At 39.9% G+C, this 19564-nt stretch overlaps 1 protein-coding gene across 1 annotated transcript in view; it reads right to left on the bottom strand.

The window, feature by feature from the left end:
- Positions 1 to 19564, bottom strand: part of CSGALNACT1 (chondroitin sulfate N-acetylgalactosaminyltransferase 1) — a 141241-nt gene that overhangs the window by 50029 nt on the left and 71648 nt on the right. The window contains exon 2 of the mRNA XM_007935043.2: positions 13951 to 14167. Coding sequence (XP_007933234.1) covers positions 13951 to 14167 — 217 coding nt within the window. The remainder of the gene's footprint in view (positions 1 to 13950; positions 14168 to 19564) is intronic.

The raw sequence follows: 19564 nt of genomic DNA, 5'->3' as shown, positions 1-19564 counted from the left end.
TACTTCCATAGTGATACTGCCTCGGAAACCCAAGGAGGGGTCGCTATGAGTCGGGGCCGACTCGATGGCAAATAACAACAACATGTGTGTTTATATATTTTAAGGACAGTTTTCTAGAAGCAAGTTAATGGAAAGGTACTATTGGGTGGGATACTATTTTGAGATATTTTGCATGTCATTCCATTTTGTTCCATTTGTCTCTGTGTTGGCTTTTTCCCTCAGCCTTTCTACAACACTCCGTGTTCACAGTTTCCCAGAAATCTCAGAGCTCTATTTGCAGAGGCCAACTGCGTCAATGCTTTTTATGATGATATCAAAAAGGAGTGATTAACTTGCTGGAGTTGCTGGGAGAAATCCAAAGAAATAAAAGATATGGTTCCTGTCCTTAAGACACGTATTTGAGGAATAAAATGAGCTCAAATAAAATAATCTGATACTCTGTAGCACAGATAAAAGTACGGAATTCATGAAGCATGGCAATCTCTGGGGCCTTGAATGGCTGGGGTTTTGAAGGCTGGACAATGTTTCAAATGGTACAGAGAAGGAAGAAGAGAATTCTAGATGGGAGGAGTATCAGAGAAGATTATACTGAACCTGGGCAGGAAACACGCAAGGTTCATCCTGTTAACAAGCTTAGTTCTGAGATTTCTGTTTCTCTCCTGTGGGAGAAAGGTAAGAGCTTCCTTGGAAACCCAGATGTGATTGTGGAATTCTTAGAAGTAGACAAAAGAAACCAGGAAGCAAATAAAGTGCTTCACAACTGAGAGCTCCCTCATAGCTGCAGTCCCTGCAGACTGAATTGCTACCTACCAACAGCAAAACTCTGTTTACATAAAGAATACCTCTCTCGAACTTGCCATATAATGCTTTAACTTACTTTGCCAGGGTAAAACAAAAGCACACACACACAGAGCCAAGCATTGGAGAAATTTACACTTTAAAGCTGTGTGCAGTTGGAAAAAATCCATCCGAGAATCTGGAGAGGGTCACCCACTGAGCCTGATTAAAAAGCATTCCCATTTTCTAGTAATATCTTTGCTGAATCCCTCTCTGGTATTTTAAAATCTATTCAAAGCACTTCCTGTTTCCACGAAATAAAAGAGAGCTGCGTTGGGCCTTTACTCTTCAGTGACTAAGCAAAGCTTTCCCAAAAGACAAAGCAGAATTTGTTCTGAAGTCCACTTCCAAGCTTCCATTCTGTTTATTATTTGTTCCTTCCTTCATTCATTGTATATTAACAACATACAATGTGCCAATATTCTACCAACGAAACAAAACCAAACTCCCTGCCATCGAGTTGATTCCGACTCATAGCAACCCCCTTTGGGTTTCCAAGGCTGTAAATCTTTACTGAAGCAGACTATCTCATCTTTCTTCCAGAGTATGGCTGCTGGGTTCAAACTACTGACCTTTTTGGTTAGCAGCCAAATGCCTTAACCACTATACCAACAGAGCTCTTTAATATTTTACCAAACCAAAAAGACAAACTCACTGCCATCAAGTTGATTCCAACTCATAGCGATCCCCATTGGGTTTCTGAGGCTATAAAACTTTATGAAAGTAGATTGCCCCCATCTTCCTTCCATGGAGCAGCTGGTGGGTCTGAACCACCGACCTTCTGGTTAGCATCCAAATGCCTTACCCACTATACTGCCAGAGCTTAATATTTTACCGTTGTCATGTGCCGTCGAGTCAGACCCGACTCAGAGCGACCCCTCCTTGGGTTTCTGAGGCAGTATCGCTACGGAAGTAGATTGCCCAACCTTCCTTCCAAGGAGGGGCTGCTGGGTTTGAACCGCCAGCCTTCTGGTTAGCAGTCAAGTGCCTTAAGCACTATGCTATCTACCAGAGGATATTAAAAAAATGATTAAGACATTTCTTCCCTTGAAAAGTTCTCCATCTACTGCCTGTAACTAAAACTATGTATAATGCCATAAATAAATACCCCTGAGCACAGCACTACAGAAGCACGTTGCTGCCTGTCAGCAGAGTCTCAGGGGTATTTTTAAATACAGTTCTCACTAGACTCCATCCCCTGCAGAGACATATGTTATACAGAGTGTGTATGTGAGTGACTGTGCACATGAATGAGTATGTTTGGGTTTTGGGGGTAAAAGTTAAAAAAAGTCAAGGGAAAGGGATGAGAGGGAAGGAAAAATCATCTTCCCAGAGTACAATGCCTCCTGGCTTTGTGCTATGAATAATTTATACTTGGAAACATGCTGCCTGGATTTCTCGAGCTGAATTAAGAGTCCCTGATATCTCATCCCTATAAATACCATGTTAGTATTTTATGGGAAAATTTTGGAAATGAGTCTTAGGGAGCCCTTACTGAGGCCCCTTTAGGGAAGTTCTTCATCTTCCCAAGTTGCTTTGTATTAGCTCTGCAACTCCTCCTGGTCATTTTCCCACCTTAACTCAGAAGCCTGAAAATTCTGTTTATGTTCCTCAAAGGCTTGATTTTTTTTTCTTTCCTGGAAAATAAGTTTCTTCTCCCTCAGGACACTGCAGCAGAGTACAGAGACTAGTTAAGATTTCTTCAGCCAGAAAGCATGTATCACAGTCACTTATACACCTATATTTCTTTTTCCCAAGAATCCAAAAGCACTTCATGGTCTTTGAGCTCGGTTATTAATCTGTACAACTGTACCGTGGAGAGAGGTAAGTGACCACCACCATATCCTTAGTGCATAGATGAGAAAATGAGTTGCAGTGACCTGATTAAGCTATGGAGGCAGTTAGGCATGGATCCAGGTTTCCTAAGAGCCAGTTTGGTATTTATCTCTCCCTAGATCACCTTCACAAGGAGCTCTCATAGCATAGGGTCTAAGGCATTTGACTGCTAACCAGAAGGTTGGCAGTTCAAATCCACCAGTTACTCCTCAGAAAGAAGGCTGGGCAATCTACTTCCATACTGTTACTGCCTCGGAAACCCAAGGAGGGGTTGCCATGAGTCAGGTCTGTCTTGACGGCACATAACAACAACAACGACAGATCACCTTCACAGGATGAAGATGTACCTGTGAATCCTGAAAGCTTTAGTCTGACTGCCTAGGACTCCATCACAGAGTTGAGTAGTTTGTATGGACAGGTGGAAGGTAGAAGCCACAACAGAACTACAAATGTAAAATGTCTGTGAGACAGATTGTTCAACTTGAATTCATGATGGGATTCAGATATGATGGAGAGTAGGCAGGCAGGTTGATCAGAAGACTTTGAGGAGGAGGAGATAATAGCTTTATGGATGAGAATCAGCATAAAGCCCATTCCCAGAAGGTAGAGATCAATCATATACCTGCATTCCTACTTCTCCGTCATTCCTGACACTAGCCACCTACACAGCACACTCTTTGTCTCTGACTCTAGCCACCTGAAGTGAGGGCAGATCTCAAAAGTTAAGAGGAGAGCATCCTTATGTTCATTAAATTTGACTCACAGAATTCATGAAAGGGTTTCTTAACCTTGGCACTACTGACACCTTTGACTAGATAATTCTTTCTTGTGGGAAGAGCTGTCCTGTGCATTGTAGGGTGTTTAGTAGCATCCCTGGCCTCTACCACTTGATGCCCTCCCCCAACTGTGAATATTCAGCAGCTGCCTGAACAACCAGACAAACCCTACTGATGTGTGTGGTTTACACCGTCACATCTCTCCTCTGATGAATCAGGTGTTGTTTCTGAGCCTAATTCTTCCATTATGGCAGTGGTTCTCAGCAGAGGGCAATTCAGGAGGTGCCTTCTCTGAGACATGGTAGCTCCACCTTAAGAACATTCCCATATCTGACCCATGCCTCTCTTCCTTATGATGATCCTAATTTATATCTTTTTACTATAATAAAACCATCAAAAGTATAATATTTTTCAGTGGACTTGTGTGTGAGTTCCAGGGAGAGACAGAGCTGCAAGAAACAACTGAACAGGCTTTCTTTACAGAGAGTAAAATTCTGAGAGGTGTTGAGAGCTCAAGATTTTGGGGGAATTGATATAACAGCGTGTAGCACAGGAGTAGGGATTGTAGCATCAATAGAAGCTCAGCAGCATTAGTGAGTGTCAATAAAATTGGATGTTGTCAAGAACAGTGAGTTTGCTTCATGTAGCTGATGTCGGGGCAGGTATTAGAGGCTGATATCATGTTTGAGCACAGGTGAGAGATGCCGGGGATACCTAGAAAGACTGTGAGGGGTTTAGGAAGTTGGAGGTCTTACCATAGTAGGTGAGAACCCATGTTTATTATAGTTAATGACACCTGGTTTCACATCTCAAACGGAATGATCTAAAGGAACAAGGATTCAACAGCAAACATTCATTGAGTACCTTCCTTGTCCAAGGCATTATTTTCATAAGATTTGAAAAGAATAATCATGTATGGTCCATGTGGGGGAACCAACCACCCAGCCTTACCTGTGACTCTCCTGATTTCATCTTTGAAAGTCCCACATCCCACATCCCAGGAAACCCCACCGTCTTGGGCAAACTGAAAACACTGGCCTCCCTCCTTGCCACTGGGACTTCACAGTCCATTACAGAGAATGGACAGCTGAACAGCTATAATATGAAGAACTGAATAACTTCAGTAACAGAGATATAGGGGGTGCAGAGGCCAGAGTGGTGCATTTCTAATGGAGGAGAGGGTAGAGGAGGGGAAACTTCTAAGCTGAATCCTGACAGGTGAGAAGACTTTAGAAGAGAAGAGAAAGGACTTTCACTGCTGGGAAAAGGCACAATTGTAAGGAAATAACATCATTGTTATTTTCTAAGACAATTTTCTACTCAAATATATCAAGTATGAGAAGAAAACCCACTTAGACTTTAAGTATCATTATGCAAATTAAATGAAACATAATAGCCTATCAGTCCCCAAACTGTGCCTTAAGGTCTGCAATGACAACAGAAAGAAAATTGCTCAGCCACAAAGGGACTGGAAGTGAGGCTCAGGTACTACACTCCAGAGAGGGAATAGAGAAGGACTGAGGAGTTTTGGAAACCTGGGTTTAAAGGAATAATATTCTTCTTTTGATTTGGTGGTTTATCTTACTCTTTGGCCCAAGATGAATAAATATACAATTCCTCAATTCCATTATTGTGGGGGGCAGGGGGGAGGGGAGTCCTGGTCAGTATTAAGAAGTAACAGCAATTGGGGACCTAACTTTCCTGGTTGCCTATTTCAGAATAGACAATAAGGTCATTCTCCAGCTGACCACTTCCTACTCCTGGAGAGATATTTCTATATAATCTATGGCTCAAATGGAATAAAAAACAATTTCCATTAGGTATCCAATTAAGGTGAATGATATAGATTAGTGTTTCTGGAACATATTGACCATGAAATTTATTTGGTGCAACACTGATATATGAATAAAGAAAATGACTCACAGGAGAAGAAGAGGATGAGAGGATGAGACTATGAAAAATATATCATTTGCCTTTGGAAAAACCCAAAGAAAACCAGCCATCTATCTCAATCAAGATCCCACATTTCATGGCCTGAGGCCTTTCTGTTCCCTATTCCAACCAAGCCATATGTTGAAGACTCATGTCAATTTTAGATGCTACAGTCACCACTTTTTTAAAAAAAAATTCAGAAAACTTCCACGACCATTTGCTCTAGACCAAAAAAGAGATCAAAGAGAATTGTTAAAGAAAATTCAACTAAAGGATTTCTCTGACACAGGCAGTCCCTGAGTTACAAACAAGATCCCTTCCTAAGTGTGTCTTTGAGTCAAATTTGTAGGTAAGTCAGAACAAGTGCATGCAGTTCTCATCTAGTCTTATGCAAGAAAAGGCTCAAAGACTTTTCAATGTTTTAAAAGCTGTAAGTGCAGCAAGCAAAGGTGATTGTTAGGAAGAATTTGTTCCAAGTAGGGGTTGATTAAAATGTTTCAAAGTCAGAGTAAATTTACATAACATTTAAGGGCAAGCACAAGCTGTCCGTAATTCAGACATTTGTAACCCAGCATGTACTGTACTGCATTAAAATATCATAAATATCTTGAGAGAAGAGTCAGGAGGAGAAAAGAAAGAAGAACATTAAAACAAAAATAGCCATGAAATCTGAGGAGGAACATAGCTACATGAAAAAGAGTTCTCAGTCCAGCTGGAAGTAGTAAAAACAAGAATCAATGAATGATTCAAATGAATTGAGAGAGATTACAATATGTATGTATGTATGTATGTATGTATGAAGAATATTTTCCATAGAAATCAGTTTTTCTGGGAGAGGCTTAGAAATAAAGACCCAAAGAAAATCTATAGCATTTTCATTAAGTGGTTCTTCCTATTATCACAAAGAAACTACACAATGAAATAATAGATGAGTTAAAAATCTGTAACTTGGTCACTGATGGAAACTAAGCAGCCAAAAATTAAATGGGAGAAGAGTAGCAAAGGAAAATAAGGTAGTTAATGGAAAAAAAAAAAAAAAAGATGAAAAAGAACAAGTAGGTTTAAGTCAACACACTACTGGGCAAAGGGGAAACAGATAACGACAGTACTATATTTGAATCAAGTTCTCCTGGATGCCACAAGATCATTGAACAAGTACTCTCTCAACTCCTGGTCTTAGGTAAAGAAGTCCTCATGAGGGAGTTTAGAGGGTGCCAAGGGAGGCTCATGGTGCATTCATAATAGAGGGATTTGCATATGGAGCCTGCAAGGACCTTACAAATGGATCAGGATGATGGCAGCAAGGGAGAAAGGACCTCTTGATAGAAAAGCTCCACTCTTCAAGAATAAAAATGGAGTCATGGAGTATAGAGGCCACAAAGCAGCTCTATAGCACCAAAGTGGGAACTATAGAGCTACAGAGTGGTCCATATTGGGAATGTGGACTGAGGGGGATGGTGGGGTAACTGTTTCTATTGAAGGAGATGACAATACTAAAGCTTTACTTAAAAACAGCCATCTAAGTTTCAACTATTGGTCCCTCCTCATCTAAAGCTAAGAAGAGTGAAGAAAATCAAAGATGCATGGAAACAATTAGTCCCTGGGACCAGAAGAACTGTATAGTGTCTGGCTACCATTGCTGACAACTCTGAAAAACGACAATAGAAGGACCTGGATAGAGAGGGAGAAAAGTGTAGAACAAAATTCAAAATCATAAAAAAAAAAAAAAAAAAAAAAAGCCTGTCTTACTAGCCTGATAGAGACTGGTAAAATCCCTGAGACTGTGGCCCCTACTCATCCTCTAGGCCTGGAATTGAACTCACTCTCATGGCTTCTAGCCAGACAATGGACAGACCTATGAGGTAAACTCTTACACCAGGTAGGTACACTTCTTAGAACAATCAACCATGGGAGATCAGAAGGGCAGCATTTGCACAGGGAGATGGCTCCAAGGGTAGGAATGTATAGGAAAGAAGGACACAGGGAAAGGGTAACCACAGGGAGGAAGTGGGAAAACAGCCATTACATTAAAGGACTGCAATCGATGTCATGAAACAAAATTTGTATGAACTGTTGAATGTAAAATGCATTTGCTCTATAAACTTTCACCCAAATCACAATTAAAAAAAAAACATATTGTAGGAAAAGAAAAATCATTCATACAATGGGGGGGGGGGGAAAGGGACCAGATTTACCAGTCTGATAGAGACTGGTAGAACCCCCAAGACTATGGTCCTTAGTAATCCTTCAAGCCCAGAACTGTACTCACCCCTGTGGCTCAACTTTCAGCCAAACAACAGATAGATCTATGTTGTTGTTGTTGCTGTTGTTATGTGCTGTCAAGTGGGACTCGACTCATAGGGAAACAAAGAAAAAAAAAACATAACCAGGGAGGAATACACCCCTTAGAATAATCAACTATATGAGATCAAAAGGGCAGCATTCACTCAGGAATAAAGCTCAGAAGGTAAGGAAGGATAGCAGAGGAGAAGGAATGGAAATGGTAAACAATGGATGTGAGAAAAGGACCATTATATTGTGTGGATTGCAGTCCATGTGTATGAATTGTTGAAAGGAAAACCAATTTGCTATGTAAACTTCCACTCAAATCACAATAAGAAATTAAAAAAAAAGTTTATTAGTGGTTAGCAGGAGCTAGAGGGAGGAGGGAATAAGAGTTATTGCTGAAGGGGCACTGAATTTCTGTTTGAGATGATATAAAACTTGAAAATGATGATAGTAGCACCACATGGTGAATGTATTTAATACTGTTGAACCATACACTAAAAATTGATGAAAATGGCATATATTTTTGTTATGTATATTTTACCACACACACACACACACACACACACACAATATTAAAAAAATAAAATAAAGACCCTGGCCCAGATCATTTTGGTGGCAAGTTCTACTATACATCTTTAAACCCCCAAAAAATCAAACTCACTGCCATGAAGTTAATTCTGAGTCACAGTGACCCCCATTGGGTTTCTAAGGCTGTAAATCATTACTGAAGAAGATTGCCTGATGTTTCTTCTGCAGAGTGGCTGGTGGGTTCAAACCACTGACCTTTTTGGTTAGCAGCCAAATGACTTAACCACTCTTAGTTTATGCAAAATTTTGCAGAGCATAGAAAGTGAAAGCTCCTCTCACCTCACCAAAAATAAATAAACTTTAGCTTCATGTTTCTTTGGTAAATCTTAGGGATATCATTTATTTGGTGACTGTCTTGTAGAAAGGTCCTGAGGATCTAGTGCTAGGAAAATGCCTTTTTCACCAATGAATGGCAAGCTTCCTTTCATTAAATACCAAGGGCTAAAGTAAGCTAGTCTTTGTTGTTTCTTTTTTCCTGTCTTTGAGAAGCTGAGACCTAGTTTTTTGATCAGCTGGTATATCTATCCTCTTTTCCACATTGTTATTGAGTACTTAATTATTAAAATTAAAACAGTATAACTTTAAAAAAAATTTATTAAAATTGTATTTTTTTGTAAACACAAATAATTTTTAGGGTTAGTTGATATAATGATAATACGATACATTAGTACATATAATAAACCAAAAAACCAAACCAAACTCATTGCCATGGAGTCGGATCCGACTCACAGCGACCTCTCCTTGGGTTTCTGAGGCAGTATCACTATGGAAGTAGACTGCCCAATCTTTCTTCTGAGGAGTGGCTGGTGGATTTGAACTGCTAGCCTTCTGGTTAGCAGTCAAATGACTTAGGCACTGTACCACCAAAGCTCCCAGTACATACAATAAATATCTATACATTCAATGCACCATGGAATCAATTTTCTCTCTTTTTAAGTTTTTACTGCAATTTGGGTGCAATTTTATAAAGCAGATTTGTTTTACATTCAATAGCTCATATACATTTTGTTTCACAGCACTGATTACCATTCCTATGATGTAACAGGTCTCCTTCTACCTCCTCTCTGTGGTTTCTCCTTCCCTCTGTCCTTTCCTATGCATTCTTGCCTCCCTAGGTTTCTCCGTGGACAAATGCTGCCCTTCCAATCTCCTACTGCAGATTGTTCTAAGTAGTGCATCTTCCTGGTGTAGTTGTTCAGCTCATAGACCTGTCTATTGTTTGCCTGAGAGCCAACCCACAGGAGTGAGTCAAATTCCAGGCCTGAAAAATGACTCAGGGCATAGTCTCAGGGGTTTCACCAGTCTCCATCTGACCACTAATCCTGGTCTTTTTTGTTTTTGAATTTTGTTCCACTTTTTTTTCCTCCAACTCTATCCAAGATCTCTAATTTTGATGCTTTTCCTAATGCTTGGAATTGGTAGTCAGACACCATCTAGTTCTGGTCTCAGGGTTGTGTAGGCTAAGGTTCCTGTGATCCATTAGTCCCTTAGACTAATTGTTGTTGGAATCAATTTTCTCACCAGGGCCAACCCCAAGTACAGTTCAGATGTGTGAAAACTCAGTCTTTGATTCCTTGCATATTGTACTTCATACATGGTCATCACCTCAGGTGAGCCATTTCCTGGGGACTCAGCCTTCCCTACTAGGAGCTGCTGTGTATCTCTAACCAGTCCTACTCTCTATTGAGAATTCCAGGCTCCACATCTATTTCTTATGTCAAACAAAGCAATTTGTTCTATTTCTTAGCCACATGAATAAGGAGAAATACAACTGGAATGTTCTATAAAAGCAAGGACGGAAATACTTTGTCTTTGTCTTGCTTTCTTTGGACATGTCATCAGGAAAGACCAATCGCTGGAAAAGGACATCATGCTTGGTAAAGTAGAGGGTCAGCGAAAACAAAGAACACCTCCTTGAGAAGGACTGACTCAATAACATCAGCAATGGGCTCCAACATACCAAAGATAATGGAGATGGTGCAGTACAAGGCAATGTTTCGTTGTGTTATACATAAAGTTTCCACGAGTCAAAAACAACTTGAAGGCAACTAACAACAGCAAATTATCAGATTAATGCTGAAGCATAAAAACCTAAAACTACGTGTAACAATCAGTGTCAGAGCTACAAGTGGACCAATATTTTCAGTTTATAGATGAAGATACTAAAGCTGAGATATATGTAGTTGACTTCTAAAAGATTCCTCAGCCAATTGATGTCCTAGGAAATTTTACATTTTAAAGGAGATGCATTAGAAAGATGTGTGTTTTTTTTTTTTTTTAAATTAAACAGGAAATGATGATAATTATAAGAGCTATGTACCAAAAGTAGTAGAAAACAGCAAAAACCTTGCCATCAGTCAATGCCCAATAAAAGGGACACAATTTAATGACATGAACTTCACAAAGAGGAGGCCAAGGAAAGAAACTGATTTTAGCTTAGCCTCACATGGCTCCCAGCTCCAGCTCCAGCCTCTATAAGTAGAGCTGGAGGTAGGTCAACAGATAAGAAACAGACTGAGTGGTGAAGAGACAGCCCAGAGGAACATCTGGGTAAGACCGATGGAGCGCTGGTCTCCTACTTCAGGAGCAGCATAGGCAGGTGGAAGAGTCACAGCAGAATGGTTTGGACTCCCCACATTGTAAGGAAAATAGAGAAGAAAGATAGAATTATCATAACTGCACAACAGGAACTAACCCTTGCAATAATAATTTTTTTAAAAAAGTAGATTTTGCACAACCAAAAGAAAAAAAGATAATTTAATCAAGATTCTTTGTCAGAGCAGGAAGAATAGAAAGGATAAGAAATAATAAAAGCCTCCAGATGAAGCATCTTATATGTACCCCTATTCTCCTCATTCCCCATGGAACCATTAAATATGGGGTTAACATTTTCTCCCCCCCCCCCTTTTGACTTGTAGAAGTAAAGGTGCTAAAAACAGACAAGTAAGATGAGAAGTAAATAAATGGGGTTGTTTCTCTCTGATTCTCCACACTTGGCTCTTAACTTGGGCTCCTTCTGAAATCCAAACACATCTGCCCCTCAGGGAAAGGCTTTATCTTCAATGGGGCTGAGTGGAAGGAACCAAAAGGTCAGCAGTTTGAATCTCACCAGACACTGTGTGGAAGAAAGATGAGGCAGTCTGTTTCCATGAAGATTTATGACCTTGGAAACCCTATGGGCAGTTCTACTCTGTCCTAAAGGGTCACTATGAGTCAGAATCTACTCGATGGCAGTGGGTTTGTTTTTATGCTTTTGGTTTATAAGGTGTTTAAACAATATAGAATACCCACCCTCACTGCTATTGAGTCAGATCCGACTCATAGTGACCCCTGTTCCTTGGGTTTCCAAGGCAGTATCACTATGGAAGTAGATTGCCCAACCTTCCTTCCGAGGAATGGCTGGTGGGTTTGAACCACCAGCCTTCTGGTTAGCAGTCAAATGCCTAAGGCACTATGCCATCAGAACTCCTAATATAGAATAAATTATTTAAAAATCACTTCAGATCCTTCTTCCTAGAATTAGCTATTATTAACACAAAATTAAAGTTTCCTGGATGGCACAACAGTTAAGTGAAAGGATAGTGGTTTGAACCCACCCAGAAGTTCCACAGGAGAAAGACCTGGCAATCTGTTCCCGTAAGATCACAGCTGAGTGCTTTAACCATTGTGCCACCAGAGCTTCTTAAACATCTTATAGTAGCCGTTTTATTTATAAATTTTAAAGCTCAGGTTTAAATTATCAAAGTTCCCAAAAGCTCTTAATTGAATTCTTTTTAACAAAATATAAAACATGTAATTATATAAAAATTTACAAAACAGAAAGTCCAAGAGTATAAATATCACTCATAGTGTCATCTTAAGAGTCAACCACAAGGTTTGGTTCACTAGATCTCATGAGGTAAGTCTCACCTGGCACTCTTTCACTCCAAAAGGAAAGATAGAAAGAGAAAGCACACCAACTAAAGGCCAAATGAAGCCAAAGCAACATAGACATTTCAGTATGGGAGCCAGAGGGACTCTGTCACCATATAAGTGACTCTACACCATGGAGAATTCCACAAGCTGTGAGGGATGAACAATTTAGCCCACCCTTATTCTAGATTATATCATGGCTAAATGGAGTAACTCTAGATCATCAAGAAAGTTCTAAAAACTAGTTTTTAAGTCTGGAGAAGACAAGACAAGGGGAATTGAGATAATTGTCTTTAAATACATGAAAGGCTATGATATTTAAGATGAAATAGGTTTTGTTCAGTATTTTTCCAGAGGCTAAAACTATACTCACTGAGTAGAAATTACAGGGAGGCAGACTTCAGGCCCCAATAATAAAGAACTTTCTAACTAGAACTGGTCAACAAAAGAGCAGCCTATCTTGTGAAATAGGTACGGACATACACATTGACTTAAGCACCGTATGTCAGGGATGGTACTATAGAGGGATTCGGAATTGCGGGGGAATGGGGAGCAGGGAATTAGACCTGATAACCTCAAAGTCTCTTCTACGACTATCTGATTCAAAATATAATATTTAAACAGAAAAGGGTTGCTCTTCAAATATTTAAAAAAATGTGTTCACTAACCAGAATTTTGAGAGCAACCACATCTTTATACTATTATTAGCTTTCAATAATACGAATTCCATGATAAAAGATAACAAATCAGTTTGATCATCTAAGATTTGTAAATATATAGATATAACTTTCTATCTTTAAAATAAACTGGTTAAAAATATTAGCTGACTAATCTCAGCTGATATGTAAATATTAACCATAAAAGATATAACACTGCACAATAAAGAGCTTGAAGACACATATGGAAAACCTACATTACTGTATCTGAAGATGAAACCCCACTTTCCTTCTAGTAGCTACAAAAATGAATGCTGGGAAACTTCTTGGCATAATTCTAGGTTTAATCCCTGAGGAGATGTAGATTAGAATAAAGAACTGATTCAGATTCAATTCATCCAGCAGTTGGAGGCTAGAGCAGGGCAGCAGGTAAAATACCAACCCCAGCTTAGCAAGAGCATCCTCAAACATAGGCCATCATGGGCTGTCACCAGCCATCTCCTCACTGCTCCTGAAGACCTAGAACTCTGCTTGCCTTTAAGGGTCTGAGAGACCATGCCATTGATATCATGGCATAGCTCCAGCTTTCTCCAAACCTGAGCCCAAACTCAAGTCAGAAATGAACAAACAAACAAAAACAAATGAGCAGTTGCCATTGAGTCAATTCCAACTCATGGAGATCCCATATGTGCAGAGTAGAACTTCTCCATAGGGTTTTCAAGGCTGTGATCTTTTACAAGTAGATCACAAGGGCTTCCTTCTGAGGCACTTCTTGGTGGGTTTGAACCAACAACCTTCAAGCTAGTAGCTGAGCATTTAACTGTTTGCACCACTCACCGACTTCCACAACTGAACACCAACAGATATTAGGTCATCTTTGTAGGTTTTGATTAAAAACCAATCCTTCCTAGTTTTCATTTCTAAAGGTAATTATGCTTATCCAAGATTTTTCTAATTGCTTTAGGGAAAGACAAACACAAACTATAAACTCTAAATGAAGAAAAACAGATTTTAACAAGAAAAGAAAGGAGCCTTTATACTTGGCAGAGGAAATGATGGGAAATGATATCAGTGCTCTAACACACACCACATTGAGTAAGATAAACATGTGCAAATGAACAAACCTGAAATTCTGCATGAACTGCCGGAACTTGTCCACCCTTTTTGCCAGTGGCACAATAATGTTGATAAGTGTGTTGGCCATGTTGAGTTTTTCTTTTTTCACTTTCATGATAGGGCCAAATGGTCGAAACAAGACAAGTCGTTTGAATTCATGTTTTTGGTCCCCTTTGAATGTAAGCTCATACAAAGTGCCTTTATCTTTTTCTGTTCGGTAGATCCCTGTAAACAGAAAAACAAGAAATGACAGTTTTAAAAATCAACATTGGCTGCGGAATACTTTTTAATAGTAAAGATCTAGCACAAAATGTATTTTTTTTTAAAAAAAGAGGAAAATTAAGATGAAATCTCTAAATCAAACAATTACCAGGGAACTTAAAATGCTCCCAATTAAGTATCCCAAAAAGAAAGCAAAATACCATCAATTTAAAAATTACAGTTATGAAGACTTCATAAAAACATAGGAAAAAAATTTAATGTTGGCTACAAAACTGTCATACACACACACACACAACCAAAAACTCACTGCCGTTGAGTCAATTTGACTCATAGCGACCCCTCCTTGGGTTTCCGAGGTGGTATCTTTACAAAAGTAGATTGCCCAATCTTCCTTCTGAGGAGGCTGGTAGGTTTGAACTGCCAGCCTTCTGGTTAGCACTCAAATGCTTTAGGCACTATGCCACCAGAGCACCCCACTGCCATCGAGTTGATTCTGACTCATAGGGACCTCCCTTTATTGGGTTTCAAAGGCTGTAAATCTTTACAGAAGTGGATTGTCTCGTCTTCCTCCCACAGAGCAGCTGGTGGATTTGAACTGCTATCAAGTCGGCTCTGACCAACGGTGACTCCATGTATGTCAGAATAGAACTGTACTCCATGGGGTTTTCAATGGCTGATTTTTCAAGGATATCACTAGGCCACTCATTAGAAGTGCTTCTGGGTGGACCTGAACTCCCACTCTTTTAGTTGGCAGACACAGACATAAACAATTTACACTACCCAGGGACCCCAGACAGGCATTCAAAAAAGGACTATAAAAAAATAAACCAAAATAAAACTGACTGTGATATGGTGTGGGACTATGAGTATTTTTTCTTTTGTGCTATTATATAAAGTTCCTATAATGTGATTAGATGGATATTATAGTTATACTTATTTAATTGTTGAAGTGTGTGTTCAAATTCTCTCTTAGAAACTATAGCCATTTAAAATGAACTTAGAGAGTGGCTCAGGGCTAGTCACGTGAGTTATAGGCCTTCTGGAACCTTCTTTGAGCAAGGGCCAGTCATGGAAGAAAGCAGAAGGTTCATTCCTTAGGAAACTCAAAAGACTTCTTTGAAAATGATAAATGGCTCCCTTCAAAGTCCAATAATTCTTTTAGGCAATTAGTGCCCACTGAGGAAACAGGCTCATCCCACCTCTCGTGTTCTCTAGCACAGCTGGGTACACCACCAAGTCCCAGGATGCAAAAAAGGTTGAGCAGAGTCAAAAAAAAGAACCACATTCAGAGTCAGAGAATATATCTGTACTATTAGGAAGAGGTCTGACTGGGTCAGTGGGTGTGCTTTGTCAAGCTTCTGTTATTTGTGTCAGTAAGCATACCTTCTCCACAACAGCCATCATTATAGGCTGCTGATACTTTACCATGCAGATAAAAATGTGTGTGGGCTGGACACCGTTTTTTAAATGGAGTCATTTTCTTTCTCAGCAGCAAAATAAGAATCACCAACTTTTTAAACTCCAAATTCTAAGAGATGGAGATATAGGTAGAAATATGTTGTTGTTGTTGTTATGTGCCGCTGAGTCAGACCCAAATCACAGTGACCCCTCCTTGGGTTTCTGAAGCAGTATCACTATGGAAGAAATATACTCAAGCCCATTTAAAGACATGTGTGCATCTATTTATAAAGAACCCAGAGGATATTTCTTATTAATAATGCTTCTTATAACATGTAATAATAGCCGCCTTTGTGGCTACAGTTGTAAGCCCAGTGCATCAAGTATCATCATGCTACAGCCATTGCTAGTTGTTTCCCACTGTAGCAATCCTGCCTATCAGAGAGGTCATTACACAGAAGCTAATCTTGCATTTACTACCATTTAAGCTGCTTTCTCATTGTCTTCTACATAATATGCCCTGAAAAGGTTATTACATCAACTTTTTAGTATGTTTCCCCACACTCTAATTATTTTAATTATGTCTTCTGAATCTGATTTTAGACTCTTAATTTCACTCATTTTAAATAAGTTATTCAAAACTCTACTGCATCCTATGGTCATCAAAACACATGTACAGCCAGCTGTCTGCTCCCAGAAGCATACATTCATTTACTTGCACACAGTAAGCACTCTTAATTTGTCTTCTTTGAACACAAAGGACAGCACCTAAACCAATCCTGTGCATCCTCGAAATCTGTAGTGGAAATGCAAAGAGACCAAGTGAAAGGAGAGCAGAAACATTCTTAGGCAGGAATGGTTTTTCAGCCATTGTTTTAAAATTGGTGGGCACAAAGGCAAATGTAAAACAATCCACCACACACACACATTTTCTTGTAATATTTTATGCCACAGTACCATTTTATGATCTGCTTCAATTAAAGTAAGAATTCTAACTATTTCCAGGGAATTAACTTAGATCTTTGCTTAAACATCTCAACTGTACCTCTTTTCCCTTCTTTCTCTCTCTAAGTGCTAAATTTACTTAGAGTTTGGTGTTTTAGCCCTCCTGTAAGCATCCCAATGCCTATCTCATCCTACTTAAGGGGACACCAAAGCTAGGTGGGGACACCTCCAAGTATCCAAGATTCAACACCATTTAAAGAAAAAAAAAAACCTCGCTGCCATCAAGTCGACTCCGACTCATAGCGACCCTTCCTTAGTTTTCCAAGGTGGTATCTCTATGGAAGTAGATTGCCCAGTCTTTCTTCCAAGGAGTGGCTGGTGGGTTTGAACCACCAGCCTTCTGGTTAGCAGTCAAATGCCTTACGTATAGCCTGCTACAAATCTTCATTCTTTTAGGAGGCTAGGAGCTAACCAGGTGCAGGTCTGCCCTCCATTCTGTTTTCAACTTCTTGTTATGGTTGTAAGTTATGGTCAAGTCAACTGCTACTCATGGTTATCCCACGTACAACAGACCAATACACTGCCTGGTCCTGAGCCATCTTCATGATTGTTGGTATGCTTGAGGCAATTGTTGCTGCCACTGTGTATTATGAGTGCTTTCCAACCTAGGGGGTTTATCTTCCAGCACGTTATCACATGATATTGTGTTGGGATCCACAGGATTTTCACTGGTTAATTTTTAGAAGTAGATTGTTAGACCTTTCTTCCTAATCTGTCTTAGTTGGGAACCTATCCACCATGGGTGGTCCTGAAGGTATTTGAAATACACAGCTTCCAGCATCATAGCAGCACATAAGCCAGCATGGTATGATAAACTGACAGATGGGTGGTAGGATTTCAACTTAGGATCTTAGAAATCATGACACTGAACGAAGGACAAGTGCCAACCCTTCACATTTCTTACACTCATTCAATGTGAGTGTACACAGATGGTGAACAATGGTGCACTGCTGAGCCTATGATGAAGTTCTCCAAACCTCCTGCCTGCAAAACAATGACTTCATTGTCATGTGACTCGGCAGGGTCTCCACATTCACCTGGGCTTTCTATATGGAGCAATGTCTTACAGGTGGATGACTACAATCATCTGCCAACAAATGTCTCAGCCTCCAGGGACAATCCATATTGCACATATCCCTCAGTCCTTTGCCTGGACTACTCTAACCTAGTATTCCCCTAAGCTCAAAAGGCACCAGCAACTTCCGTTGCCTACAGAATAAAGTACATCTGGCTATGAAGACCCCCAATCTAATGTTCTAATTGAATGTCATGGCCCTGCCTTACATGAAATCTTGGCTCCAGGCAAGCTGATTTATGTTGAGTGCTTTCATTGCTCTCCCCTGAAAAAGTCTTCCCTTTCTCACAGACATACATCCCCACCCATCCATAATGCTTTTACCCATTTCACAGACCTTTTAAACGTGACCCTCCTTTCCTCAGATATCCATGATGTTCTCAATCCAAAGTGATCATTCAACCCTGTAGACCCTTTGGTCTTACAGCATTTAAACTCAACTTTTCCATATTACATTTTTGGCACAAGAACACAAAAGGACCTTCGTGATCATCTAAACCAACCTTCACACTTTAGAGATGAGCAAACTAAGACCCAGGGATGTTGTGATTTGCCTGCATTCACCTAACTTGCTAATGGTTGCTATGAATGGGAGCTCTGGTGGCATAATGCCTAAAGCATTTGACTGCTAACCAGAAGGCTGGGAGTTGAAACCCACCAGCCACTCCTCAGAAGAAAGACTGGGCAATCTACTTCCACAGAGATACTGCCTCAGAAATCCAAGGAGGGGTCGCTATGAGTCGGATCCGACTCTACAACAGCAAGTTTGTTTTTTTTTGTTTTTTTTTTTTGATGAATGGAATTGTATCCTCCAAAAAATATATGTCAACTTGGCCAGGCCACAATTCTCAGTATTATGTAATTACCCTCCATTTTGTGATCTGATGTAATTACTCTATGGGTTATAAATCTTAACCTCTATGATGTTAATGAGGCAGGATTAATGGTAGTTACATTAATGAGGCAGGATGTAATCTACAGGATTAGGTTGTTCTTTGAATCAATCTCTTTTGAGATATAAAAGAGATTAAACAAGAGAGCAGAGACCAGGGAACCTACTACCACCAAGAAAGAAGAGCCAGGAGTGGAAGTGTGTCCTTTGAACCCAGGGTTCCTGCACTGGGAAATGCCTAAACCCAGGAAGAGACTTATGCCAAGATACATAGAGATCTCCAAGGGATACTGGACCCACAGATATTGAAAGGAGACAATGACCTTTCTCTAGAGCCAATAATGAGGAAAAGCCTTCCCCTACAGCTGGTGCACTGAATTTGGCCTTCCCGCCTCCTACCACTTGTGGTATTCCTGCTATAGGAGCACTAGATAACAAAGGAAATGGCTGATGGGAACACAATCATATTCAAGTGTTTACTCCCTAGAAATCACTTTTCATAAGCAATATCAACAATTCAGAACATAGAAAAGAATTTGGAACATGTACGAAGAGCTTCTGAGAAGTCAGACTAAACTGTAGAAAGTTTGTGCTAAGACTTAGTTCATTTACCTACAAATAAATCCTCATTTCAACCTCTGAGCTTTGCTTTTACTTTACATTCAATTTTAACAGTAGTGAGATATTTGTTGTTGTTGTTGTTGTTGTTATTTGCCGTCGAGTCGGCCCCTCCGACTCATAGCGACCCCTCCTTGGGTTTCCGAGGCAGTATCACTACGGAAGTAGGATTGCCCAACCTTAATTCTAGTCTATAATCATAGTGAAAGGAGTAAATTTGAAATGAGCAATGAGATGGAGGGGCCTTTAATTGAAGGAAAAAAAAAAAAAAAAGATGTTCGAACAAGAAAAAGAGTACATGAGAAAAAGAACTGATAACATGCAGAAATGCTGATCATAAATTTTGTTGTTACATGCTGTCGAGTCAGACATGACTCATAGCGACCCCTCCTTGGGTTTCTGAGGCAGTATC

This window comes from Orycteropus afer, unplaced genomic scaffold (genome assembly GCF_000298275.1).
Source record: "Orycteropus afer afer isolate SDZICR_OR568_19922 unplaced genomic scaffold, OryAfe1.0 scaffold00024, whole genome shotgun sequence".
NCBI classification, from domain to species: Eukaryota; Metazoa; Chordata; class Mammalia; order Tubulidentata; family Orycteropodidae; genus Orycteropus; species Orycteropus afer.
This window is presented reverse-complemented; position numbering and strand designations above follow the sequence as displayed.